The 12,757-nt window shown below is 35.3% G+C and overlaps 2 protein-coding genes across 2 annotated transcripts; one reads left to right on the forward strand and one right to left on the reverse strand.

Moving 5' to 3' along the window:
* Window positions 1-1,017: 1,017 nt before the first annotated feature.
* LOC108950015 (mitochondrial inner membrane protease subunit 2-like) lies at window positions 1,018-12,368 on the forward strand. The gene is made up of 5 exons (XM_026835503.1): window positions 1,018-2,341; window positions 2,548-2,668; window positions 2,940-3,046; window positions 10,175-10,343; window positions 12,121-12,368. Exons 1-5 carry the CDS (start codon window positions 2,247-2,249, stop codon window positions 12,280-12,282), a joined length of 654 nt encoding a protein of 217 aa, XP_026691304.1. The 5' UTR covers window positions 1,018-2,246; the 3' UTR covers window positions 12,283-12,368.
* On the reverse strand, window positions 3,231-8,111 carry LOC100178863 (leucine-rich repeat neuronal protein 1-like). Its single transcript, XM_002121336.4, has 8 exons — window positions 6,937-8,111; window positions 6,480-6,630; window positions 6,127-6,250; window positions 5,520-5,937; window positions 5,127-5,301; window positions 4,703-4,808; window positions 4,235-4,358; window positions 3,231-3,968 (listed from the first exon to the last, which is right to left on the reverse strand). The coding sequence occupies exons 1-8, from the start codon at window positions 8,102-8,104 to the stop codon at window positions 3,733-3,735; spliced, it is 2,502 nt and encodes an 833-aa protein (XP_002121372.1). The 5' UTR covers window positions 8,105-8,111; the 3' UTR covers window positions 3,231-3,732.
* Window positions 12,369-12,757: the final 389 nt, after the last annotated feature.

Consider the following 12,757-nt stretch of genomic DNA (forward strand, 5'->3'; position numbering starts at 1 on the left):
TGTGCTATAAGTGTCCTACCTTAGGCCACAGTACTATACATATACTTGATGGAAGTTTATTATTAAAAACTTTAAAAGACGAACAATGTAACTTTTAAAACGAAAAATGTAAATATTAGACATGATGTGTCTTTTAGTTAGCGTGTTAGGCTTTTACGTATTCGGACAAGCCCTCAGTAGCGCGATCCCACGTTTGTTTCCGTTTTAGCAGAGCGATAATTAAAGGACTTGCGAATTACGTGTCCATTTTCATCATCATGTTTTATTTCCTATGCACATTTTGTTTCAGCGATGACGTGCGGAGCAAGAATGTAACTTCTATCACCGAAAATTGCCATCTTTATGCCTTGAAGACAGACAATATCTTCCAATTTTTTCACAAGTTCTGTTTCACACACGCATTTTGGTGGCTCTTGCATAGGGAAAGCTCCCCTTTCAAGAAATACTCACCGGGCCCCCCACCGGGCGTGTTTTAGTATGACTCGTAACACCGGGTCCTCACCGGGTCCCACCGGGCCCCACCGGGCCCCGCACCGGGCGTGTTTTAGTATATTTTTTTCCACCGGGCCCCGCCGGGCGTGTTTTAGTAGGACCCAGTAGTACAACTGCCGTCTATGTGTGTCCAAAATAGAGCAAAAGTGGTGACTTTGACAATGGGTTTAAACGAACTTGTTAAGTTTTGTTTGTGTTTTCCTATTGTGGGAAGGTGTAAAACAGCTTCTATTTACCTTACCAAACATTTTTTTAGAAAAAATGTATAAATTTAGCCGCATTAAATGACTAAAATGTCGCAAATCAACCGCTTCTAATTCTAATTTTTGACTTTTTTTGTCACAGAAAACAAATAACACATGTTTTTTTACATTTTTCAACCTTTAAATTTGTTTTTAGGCCCAAGTTTTTCTGTAATTTACCGAAAAACATACATTTTCCCTATACCTACTGTGTTATTTTGGACCCAAATTGCCGTTCAATTTGTGTTTTACGTAACAATGGGTTGGAGTCGTTGGACTACTCGGTATTTCTATGGCTCTGCACAATGTGCGGCAGGCATCTTTGAAAATGAATGTAACTTGCTTTATGCTTGCGTTGTTGGAAAGAAACAGTCTTTATAACACCGGTGTTCATACACCTTGCGCCAGCATACGAGTTGCCTAAAGTACGTTATTTTGTGGATGGTTATTTTTGGTAATTTGGACAACCCATTTTGCCATTTCCCATTTATGACCAGTGGTTTAAACATAACATTCCTTTTAATTTGCCTATTTCCAGTGGAGTAAATAACACGTGAACATTGTAAACATATACACTGGCTACATTGAATGGACAGTATTGTTTTAGCAAAGCTACGAAAATCCATCAAGGCAAGATGTAGGAATTCTCAAAGGAATTTAAACTCATTCATTTGGAATGTATGGGCAGTATCAGTGGGAATCAAACCTTCATTTTTGGTGGATATATTCATTCACAAAGGTGAAGAAATGGTTAAAGTTCTTGCAATATTAAACAAATATAGTACAGATTTCTGTTTTGTTAACTGCGTGGTGATGGAGTTACATAACGGTGAATTGTTTATGTTGAACACGGATGCTTTACAAAAACATATCTGCAACCCAGGTGGAAAAGTACCGGTTCATTTTATTGACATTAGCAACAAGCTAAAATACCCGTGTTGCATTACAACTTCTGATTCCAACTACTCAAACATAGAGTTAGTATATAAAGAAGCTAAAAAAATCCTCCTAAGTTGTTTTGAAGAAGTACGGACACAAAAAAGCTCTTCAGACAACAATTCCTGTTCAGATATACCACATATTGTTATGAAAGAATTGAAATGCAACCTCACTACTTTATATGGGGTGTTATTGGGTTACCCTGTTGTGTATTGGTTCAATTCAACTGAACACTGCCTGGATATGGCTCCACTTAATGTTTGCAAAGTGTCTTTGAAAAATAAAGGCAGTGATAAAGCTACCAGCGATGTTTTATGTGAAGAAATCTATTCATTTTCTTACCCCTCGTCATTAGAGCATACATTTTTAGGTTTTTATAATATTTGGAAAGAAAAATTAACTTTAGAAACTGAATGTAGAAGTAAAAATGTGGATTTATCATTTTTTACTTCTAAAATAACTTTGCCTTCCATTGTATTATAAAATGAGGAAAAATTAGAAAAATCTATGCCGGAAAATTTTTAACATTTATATTTTATATATACATATAGTGCTCATTAAGTAGGCTGTACAATGTTTAACTTTCATTGGAACACATTTCTGCATTTGACAAGAAAGATACACATCCACATTGGCAGGAGATGTCAGAGTACTCGTTCAAATGAAACGTGAGTTTTGTCTGTGTGGTGAGGTTTACATAAATTGGCAATAAAAAATAATAGGTTAAACAATAATATAATTTTGTAAAGATTTTAATACAGGCAACTTGCTAGTATTTCAATTTAAAACAACCTTATCGTAACTAATCCTTTAACTCTGTTTAAACCGCTGTAACAAATAAAACGATGCTTACGTGTAATTTTTTTTTTTGTAGAATTTCAAACAGTGCAAGTTGGTCCACAATGTTAATGACCGCAGGGTTTACTTGTTGTTTTGTTTCCATCCTTGATGATAAAGTTGTAACTTACACAATGGTCAGTGGTTCCTCTATGCAGGTGAGCTTTAATGTTCTTGTTTATTTTTGAATTGCTAATTAAAACTAAACTTTTAGTAAATTCAAATAAGTTTTGGACTGTAAGGCAAAAATTTTTAACCTTGACAAATGATATGGTTCCCAGGCCTACTTGAATATGGGTACAAGTTTACAACAAGTCAGATAAAGACCCTTAAATAAATCAATGAAACGTACGTTTTTAATTCTGAAAAATTTAGTTTAATATTTTTAACATAACATTATATAAATTTGTCTTTGTCCATTGTTTTCAGCCTTGCTTAAATCCGATTGGTTCAAAATGCAACGACAGAGTCCTGATTGACAGATCACCAAAACGAAACTTTAAAAAACTAAAGAGAGGTGAACTAGTTATATACAGGTAAGACAACACATTTTAAGGTTATGTGTCTTGGTAATTTTTTAAATAGTTGTAAAAGATCTTAAAAACATCACTTACTTTTGTAGGTAGGTAATGTGTGCCTTTTGTTTACACTTTTATAAGTGTAGATAATAGTGTCTTGCTTAATACCATACACTTTGTGTAGATTAATACACTGTTGGTCTTAGGTTTCCCGCTATATTTATTATTATTAACATATGGGATGTATGTATGCATTGTCGCTAAAAAAATAGGTTGTAGTATTGTAAGTATTGTTCTTGGTTGTTTGGTGGATAAGTTTATGTGTTGTGGGGTTCTTGGTTAGTTCTTACACATGCGTAGAATTAGTGCTGCATTCATAGTAGAATTTCGAATTGAGTTATGAAGTACTTTACAATTTGATTTATGAACTGTTTGGGACTGGTTGACAGTTAGAAATCAGAATTTAAATTTAAACAAAACTTTACCATTGATTGTATTTACAACATAAATATGATTGAAGAAAAAATATTACTGCTATCCACTACATTGCTGCAAACTTAATCAGAACCTTAGTTCTTTGGATAGTATCAATTAAACATGAAAGAAACAGGGCTAAATATCTTGGATTGTCTTTTCATGACTTGATAAAAGACATCTCACAGTAACCAAGTAACTAAAACTGTTACGGTCTCCTAAGAAGCCATTCATGTGTACACAGTGCTTGCTGTAGTGTTGATAAGTCGATCACTTTGTTTTGGGGTGTCATCACTTTCCCATGCACCCTGCATTAGTGGTGGATACAGTTCATTCATCGGTATCTCAAATTTATGCCCCCTCTGCTCGTCAAGGCCTATATAGGCATTGTTGTTCCATCTCTGCTTAAAGAAGTGAGGGCCACATCGCACAAGTAAGTAGAAACCAATGATCAAGATTACCACACCTTTGAAAGATATGTGTTACTCTTGTTATCTTAACAAGTTATTATAATTTGTTATGGACTATATGTACATATTCTTCTGTTTTCCAAATCAAGGTCTTTTTTTGGCAGCTTTATCTTATTGGTTTAAACAGTAAAAAGGAGAAAAGTAAAACTAGGCTGTAACATGTAAATCAAACAGTATTGACTTCAAACTTACAGTTGTATTGTTTTCTACTGAAAAGTTTTTCAGTTTGAATTATCATTTTCCTATAACTATACATACTTACATAGTGAAAGAGAAATAGCAAGTGGTATATTCTCATATTCATTGTGAATTATTTTCGTATGAAGCATTGTACAATATTTGTTCTCTCTCACATATGGTGCACAACATGATACAATCAAACAAACCTAAAAAAATATTTTCGGTTGTTATACCTTACTAGATGATCAGTTTTATGAGTCCTAAATTCCTATTGGGTACCTAAAGCTACCAGCTTAATTTAACAAAACATTAGATTTCAAAATTATTTTATCGGTTTGTTGCATTACTTGTTTCCACTCTCACTTTAAAAAAATTTGCATTGCACTTGCACGGCTACTCAGAACTTTCTAACTGGAATAGCGTTTTGAAAAAAATCTACAGTAAACACTGGTATAATATTTAAAATCTATAGAATAATTCTTTTCTCGACTATTCACATTAACTGAATAGTTATAAAGCCCAAGTCTCATAATACTTTTATGTTCCCCACCTTGTATGTTTGTTGTGGTTCCAGTAGAGATATATTGTATTCTGGTGACTCCACCTCCCAGCTAGGAAACACTGAAATTGGTTCCACTTTGTCTGTGTATATAACCCTGGTAAAAAAATTGAATTTGAAATATTTCTGACATACAGTTGATAAGGTAGGCTATAATGAGAGTCAGAGATAGAAAGAAAACAGTTTCATTTAGAGAAAGAACAAGAGAGCAAAGCTATTATGGGTGAGCATGTATTAAAATAATTGGCATAACATTAATTAATCTTTTCACTACAATGGTTGACGAAGCTTAATCAAAAGCAAATAAGAATTAACCCACAAAGCAGTTTTCAGTGGTCATTTTTCAGTACAGCTTATTTTTAATAACATGGTTTAATGGCATTTAAAATGCTTTTATCTCACGCTAAGTAATAACCTGCCATCATGTTCCAAGCTTAACATCATCTCATATGGTGAATATTCCTTCATGAATTCAATCAATTGATTCGGTGACCTCCATGTTATAAGTGCAGATGTTGCTGTTACTTCAAGAATTTGAACTTTTGGCACAGGAATGTAAATCGGTAACACTTGCTCTGCCTTGTTTTTATCTGGAAAAATTATGGAACTTGTAATACTTTTGATACAATCTTAGTAACTGGAATTTAGAGCAGAGTTGTATTTGTTTGAGGTCTACATTGGCAACACCAAATTTGTCAATGTCTGTATTTAAAAAATCAGGAAACATTGATGTTTCACAGTTTTGTACACAATTATTTACTTTCCATGCACCAATCTGAATGAAACACACATCAGATACCACACTAACCTTCATTGACAGCTTTCTTAATTGTAGATTGAATGGCTTCTGTTACTTTCTGATGTTGTTTCGTTGTCTTTGTCAATATGATATTTTTCTTTGTTGACATAATTGTTGGTATTGTCACCTCAGTTGTTGTAGGTATTGTTGATATTTTTCTGTTTGTTGTAGTAGATTGTGACTGTGTTATTAGTTTGCTCAAAGTGCTTGGTTCTATCTTTGTGGTTGCATCTACTTGAGCAAATGTAGGATTTCTCTGTGTATTTGCAGAAGTTACTTCTGGTGTTGATATCATTGTAGTTGGTGCAGGTTGCGTGTTTACTTTTGACTTGACCGTTGTTGAGTGAAGAACTTGTACAGACACCTTCCTACTTGCCATTCCTCTGTTGTTTTCAGCTGTACAAGCATAATCGCCGCTCTTTGGTTTCTGTAGTATAGGTTTGTTTACTAAAACCAAGTAAACATTTAAAAAAACTTTCTGTGTTTAAAAATGTCATTCAATCAAAGTATAGTTGAAAACTCTACAGTATAAGGTGTTCCTAGGAAAACAGCAAGAAATATTGTTTCTAAAACATATTGGATTTTTTCACTTAATCTGTAATTTTTGCTAACTTACCAATATGGTTAGTGTTCCAGAACCATCTAAACTCATTTGATGTCTTTGAGCTTCAGTTTGGTTTCTGATTATGTCGCCTGAGGACAGAAACCAAACTATCTTTGGTTGTGGAATTCCAAATGTTCTGTTGAAGCCAGATTTTATAATTCTTTGTTAGTTTCACTTTACATGAAGATACACATAGTTGTAGTTAATTGGTTCCGTAAAGTTACAACTGCTTTTTTATACTTCGAACCAAAGCAAAATGATATGTACATACATAATTTCCAATGAAATTGATTGTCACTTAACATGTATTAAATATTGCACTTAGAAACGTCGGTAAAGTGGTTTAGTATGGTTATAAAGGTTACCTGCAGTTTAAAACGACTTGTTGTGTGTCGGGAACCACCATTCGAAGTGGGAACGTTGGTTGAACGGTGGGCGCACATGTGACGTCATTATCATTGACGTCAACCAGTCTACTGAGTCGATATCTTGGTGGACTCGCACATACTACTTTATCTGAAATGAAAAGCTTGGTTGTTCTTTATTATGTTCGTTGTAACAAAACGGTATGATAAAGTTGAATGCATACATGTTATGTATTATAATAAAGGGATTAACTTTAACAGAAAGCTGAACGACGTTAAAACATTTAAATTTGGTTCAAACATCCATGGAGATTATTTTTCAGTATATAAAATTCAAAAGTTAAGATTGTCAATTTGGAAATCCATTATTGGTCACAGTATTGGATCAATACCGGTTTAGCGCCTCCGTAATCTGTAAACACCAGCTGCACCAGTTGCACCATGCAATATAACTTACCACGAGCAGTTTGGTCGACGAGCCAATCCTTTAACCACATCATTACACAGTTACAATTAATCGGATTTCCTTTCATTTCGATAGAAACAAGTGAAGGCAGGCCATCCACGACGTCCTTGTCCAAACTCTCGATCATTGTATCGTGTAAGTCGATAAGACTCAGTTCGGGACAAGACACAAACGCATTTTTGCCAATGTAAGACAACATGGGATTGCCAAACAAGAGAACTCTTTCAAGACTTTTCAAGTTAAAAAACGAACGATCATCTACAAGTCGAAGCTCAGGTTGGTTGGTCAACTCGATCGACACTAGGTTGCGCATCTCACTGAAGGACTTGTCGCCGAGTTGTTTAATGAGGTTATCGTTCATGTTTAGGAATTTTAATTTCGGCAAGAAACGGAGAGCTTCAGATGGAATAGACTGAAGCGCGTTTCCGTCTAAATCCAAGGTTTCAAGCAATTCCAAACCTTTAAAAGCACCCCCTTTAATTCTACGTATGCCCATTCCGTCTAAAACTAAGTCGCGCAAAGAAGCAAGCTTTGAAAAAGTTCCATTCACCAGAATCGGGTATTTTAAACGGTTACCACCGAGAAACAATTTCGTCAAACCGTTCAGACCATCTGTACCGTTCAACCAATCTAAAGAATCGAGCAGGTTCGAATCCAACTGAAGGGACTTAAGATTACTTGCATTTCGAAACGTACTAGATTCTATATGTTTTAGAATGTTCCGTTCAATCGTTAACTCTTCAAGGTTTGGAAAACCTCGAATACTCGACTCTGATACCTCTGTCAGGGCATTCTCGTTCAGGTTCAAGCGTAAAAGACTGGTCGACTTCCAACCGCTATCAAGACTGGATAAATTACACGATGTCAGCGACAGGTCAACTACATTATTGAGCTCGGCCATTCTTTGCACCAGCTGCGGGATTTTAATTCTTGAACTCCCGTCAAAGTTCAGAACTTCCGCGTCGTCCGGTATCGATACATCTTTCACATTCCTGCATTGCTCAGTTTTCCTCCATGACGTCACCACCTCAGGCGTCGGCGCGACCCATTCCGTCATTCGACAATCACAAATCTGCGGGCAACTGGGGTTCAACCATTCTTCTTGGGCGAGGACGAACGAAAATACACTAATGAGCGTTACCAACGAACTAAATTTCATGTCTAAAGTCCAGTCTGTCAAAAAAAAAAGAATAAATATGTTTAAATTAAACAAAATTCAGTAATATTATGACGCCATTGAACTCTAACCAAATTAATTTTAAATCAATTCTAATAGCGTTAAACGTCCTTCGACGTCTCACTGCACCTTAAACAACGCCAACTCCAGTACTAAGCAATATAACCCTTGTTTTCTTTTTAGTTTCCACAGTTTCTAACCTTCCCGGTTTTATTTTAAACATCTCACTCTAACCCTCATTCTACCATTGGCATTTCGTAATTCAAATCAAACGTTAATGGCTTATCGAGTACTAACCGATACTATGGATTAACTTAAAACATTCGATCTGACCCTAAAGAACTCGTGACACTTTGAAAATACCAACGCCGAAAACAATCTCTGTATATTAGTCCATTGAAATAGGGCTTTGTGGTGGAACAGGTTCGTCTTCCCGATTCATCCATCATGAATTATCGAATGAGTTCTAATAATTACGTTTGTATCGGTTTTCAGTTTTGCCTTCTTTTCTCGGTTCAGCTGCTTCAAAAACAGTTTCCGTTCTATCCGAAGGTTAGAGAAACGTTTCGTATCGAATGGCTGATCATGTAATATTGATACAGAGCTCTTAATGCGCACAGAATGCTAAATTTTAACTGAATACATAACAGCGGGTCTTAAATACACATGCAGACCATTAATCCAACTTTTAGCAACCATGCCAAAATTTAAACTATACTAAACAATTTGATCGTAGTAAACAAGAACTTCTTTCACAAGCAAGTTTTGTTATTTTTTAGCAAATGAACAAAGATAGCTGTCCAAAACACTTTACTCTGTTCCAACTATCTATAGATTCGAAAAAAAAATTAACAAAATAAAACTGTTGTCAGTTGCCGCCTTGGCCTCGTCTTTTAAATGCACTGGGTCATATATGGGTTCTACAATAACGAAAAATCATTCACAATTTCAATCTTGGTTCATAACCAGCACTTATGTGGCTCTTGAGTGTCTAATGGACTTCTTACACACTTCTCTTTTTTGCGTCAAATCTCTGACACCAAAGTGTATTTTGGCCCTGTCACATTTTTGAATATCTAATGCTGCAATAATATGCTCCACAAATAAATCTTAATAACCCTACTCGCTAGCTATATCAATCCTATGTTACGGATTAAAACAACATATGCTTGTACAGTTACAGTATTCGTTTTACAGTTTAAGACTAAAAAAACTTCATTTTCTACAGTTTTTCTTAAAATGTCAGACCCTTATTTTCCTACAATTTGCGAAACATTCAAACTGGATCTGTTTTAAACGAAACCCGTTTTACACACGGGCATTTGCCAACTGCTGTATGCCGCCAAAGACACGTACACCTACAGCACACGCCGTTCTATTGCGATCCATGAATATTTGATTGAATACTAAATCTGAAAAGCTCCGTTGATTGTGTCTATACGTATTAGAATTGGAGTACCTACACTGTCTAGATTTAGGAATGTTTTTTTCTCCATTTTAATAAATTATTAATTTGTTTCTTTTCTACGTGTGCAAATTCAGTAAACCTATAAACCCGATAAACGATCCCCACTTTAGCAGTTTCATTTTGCTGCCGTACGTCATACATGAAGCTATTATGACGTAGCTTTGCGAGGACTGACCTACAGGGCTATCGGGGTTTGGCCTGAATCCACCTTGCATAACAAAGCTATCAATGACGAAACAATACGACCCATCTGCCGAGCATGTCACGTGGAAAATTTTAATTACTTGCGATTGATTGGTTCGATCGTCGCGCATGAGTGCACACAGCGCAATTAAAACTTAATCCTACCAGTGGTCACGTGTCTGCGAAAGCAATCGAGTAAAAATGACGTCGATAGTTCGATATTCTTACCGTGGAAACTGCTTATACTTAATAACCAAGAACAGATAACGAATGTCATTTGGGGATAAAAAAACCTAATAACTAATTTCCTCAAAATCTTTATTGTATTCCTGAGTAGATTTCACACGGACATAGGTTCCGAAATCCCCCTTCTTATCACAATTGCTTTTATTACGTCACAGAACAACGCGTAATCCTGACGAGGTGAATATCAAGAGGTTGGTAGCACTAGAAGGCGACACAGTGACGACACTCGGCTACAAAAACCGGTCCGTACTGGTTCCAACCGGTCACTGCTGGGTGGAAGGCGACAACCACAGGTTTAGCGACGACAGTAACGTTGTGGGGCCGGTATGTAAATAATCCATTTAATGATCTTTAGTGGGGTAAAACTGTAAAAGTTTTCTTTTTTTTCAAACTATACATTTGTCTGTGTAGTTTGTTTAGGGTTGAGGTATATATGATACACCTCGTCACCTGCAATAGCCATGATTTACACGCTGCATCTTGAACCTCACTAAATATTTTTTGTTGCTCTATTTAATAGGTAATTTAACAATTTTTAGGCTTTTTAGCCCTTTCTTAAAATTAATTAATAATTTACCATACGTTATATAAATGCCGTAATAGCCAACGCTACTAATTACTATTTAAAGTATATCGGTTTTATAAATTTAGTTTGGGAAAAAATCAAAAATGTGCCACGTTTAAGTTTTTTTAACCCGCAATGGGAAACGACCCAACGTTTTAAAGTTTTTGGTCTAATTAACTAGGGAAAGTTATTGATTGGCAGGGCTTGTTTTCGTGGTTGTACCTGGAACTTCTGGGAGTGAAATTATTCAACGTCCATTAGAATTCTGACGTATATGCGTTAAAAATGTTTATTTCCATTAAGAAAAAACTTGTTTTATTCATTTTTGTTTTATTTAAACTGTCACAGAATGGTTTTATTATTCACAAAGAAGCATGCAGCCTTTCAAATATAAATGAACGTCAATAAGAAACCAAATCTAAAACTTAAAACCATTTTTATGTCAAATGATATTGCTCATTTTAAAACCTTGGATTTTCCATTATAAAAGTTGCCATTTTTCTTTGGGCGCTTACTGCGGTTCAATCGATCCGTTGTGATATAGGGAATCCCCTAAGGCGAGAAAGATTGATCGTATATTGTTTCCGTTTTACGCTAATCCCTTGCGTTCCATTCGTTTTCCATTAACGAAGGCAAATGTATCATTGCGTGCTTTATTTTGTCCACGTAGGGACGGTTACATCAAATATTTATTGCAAAATGGAATGGTGTTCCTTGTCTGTAATATCACAACGATAAATTCGTTGTTTTTAATAAATATGCAGTAACGTAACGAATAAATCTCCCGTAACTAACATGTCTTAGTGAAAATAACTTGTAATCAATGAATAAAAAGTATGAATACCAATAAAGTTTCTCTAATTTTGTAACTATTCCTACTCATCATGCCCCCGAACATTCTAAACTGTTTTTTTTATTTCGCGTTTTAAATACACGATCAAAAGCTGTTAATGTACTTTTACCATCACGGATCATGGTTACGTCATCAAACGTTGTAGTTATAGGTCAATGTTAATCCATGAAAAGTTCGTTCGTGTTGTACCCCTACTCGGTCAATTTAAATCTTTATTCGATTTGGAAAGATCAATGACGTATTGAAGTCGGATAATTCGATTATTTCAAGCTGTTCTTCCGACCGCTAGTCTTTTTAGAGGTCGGATGGTTATTCGATTAACTAAAAGAAAACAGTTTTAAGAACTATTCTCTATTAATCAAACTTTACAAATTCAGTTAGTGGTTTAGTATGGTCATAATATTCATATATAACAGCCAATACAAGTTGTAACCAACGCATGTAAATTTATATTAACGTCGCCTTACTGATATAAACACCGACTAATTGCCATCTTATTAGTTAGCAAACCATTGCCACATAGTTCGTCCGCTTATGTTTGAAAATCGAAGCCTTGCATGAATTTGCCGTCGTTCGGTATTGACATTTTCTGATCAATCAGTCTCTCTTGAATAGTTAGTTTATCCCCTTGGTTAATTATCCTATAATAATAGCCATTTTTTCTTCACACAATTATATTCCAGGTCCCACTCGGTTTAATTAGTGGCCGTGCAACCCATATTATCTACCCTCCTTCTCGCTGGGAGAGCATATGTCGCCGATTTCCACATTCTCGCGTCAAATTGAATCCTTGCGAGGAAGACACCGTGAGCCATCTACCGGACGTTATATGTGGAATTAGCTGACCACTAAGTTGCGACGAAATTTTCTATTTTCATGCATTTTTTAGCGCAATTACGACAAAACTCCAATAAAATATTAATACACTGTTCATTTTAGTAAAAAAACGTTGCATTAGTCAAACAGTTTCAAATAAGCTACTTCTCTTCTATTTAAACGACAAATATTAGCTTAAACGTGCGTTAGGATGTCTCAAATTAACCCTTAAGTGATACGCAAAGAAGATTGCCAAATTCAATGAGAGGATGCTTGTAATTGTACAGAAAAACTTGGATTTAATTGTAATTAAACGGAGAAAATGCATATATAGCATTCTAAACGTGATTACAATTCACATGCCTGCGTCAATATTAAATTCCTTAAGCCATGACGACTGTTCAGTATTAATAAAGTGTACAACGGATATAGGAAAAATTTCCACGCAATAATTGATGCTATACCCGCAATTTTTAATTAATGATTAATTGAAAAGTTATGAAA

The sequence above is a fragment of the Ciona intestinalis genome, chromosome 1, assembly GCF_000224145.3.
Source record: "Ciona intestinalis chromosome 1, KH, whole genome shotgun sequence".
In the NCBI taxonomy this organism is placed as follows: domain Eukaryota; kingdom Metazoa; phylum Chordata; class Ascidiacea; order Phlebobranchia; family Cionidae; genus Ciona; species Ciona intestinalis.

What these genes read in the sequence shown, in the direction of transcription:
- LOC108950015 (XM_026835503.1), top strand. Translation starts at nt 2,247, where the DNA reads ATGTTTAACTTTCATTGGAACACATTTCTGCATTTGACAAGAAAGATA. An exon ending in GGTGAACTAGTTATATACAG is followed by an intron (nt 3,047 to 10,174) that starts GTAAGACAACAC and finishes ATTACGTCACAG; the next exon opens with AACAACGCGTAATCCTGACG. An exon ending in ACAGTAACGTTGTGGGGCCG is followed by an intron (nt 10,344 to 12,120) that starts GTATGTAAATAA and finishes ATTATATTCCAG; the next exon opens with GTCCCACTCGGTTTAATTAG.
- LOC100178863 (XM_002121336.4), bottom strand. Translation starts at nt 8,104, where the DNA reads ATGAAATTTAGTTCGTTGGTAACGCTCATTAGTGTATTTTCGTTCGTC. An exon ending in CAAGTCGTTTTAAACTGCAG is followed by an intron (nt 6,251 to 6,479) that starts GTAACCTTTATA and finishes TGGCTTCAACAG; the next exon opens with AACATTTGGAATTCCACAAC. An exon ending in AACCACAACAAACATACAAG is followed by an intron (nt 4,359 to 4,702) that starts GTGGGGAACATA and finishes ATATTTTTTTAG; the next exon opens with GTTTGTTTGATTGTATCATG.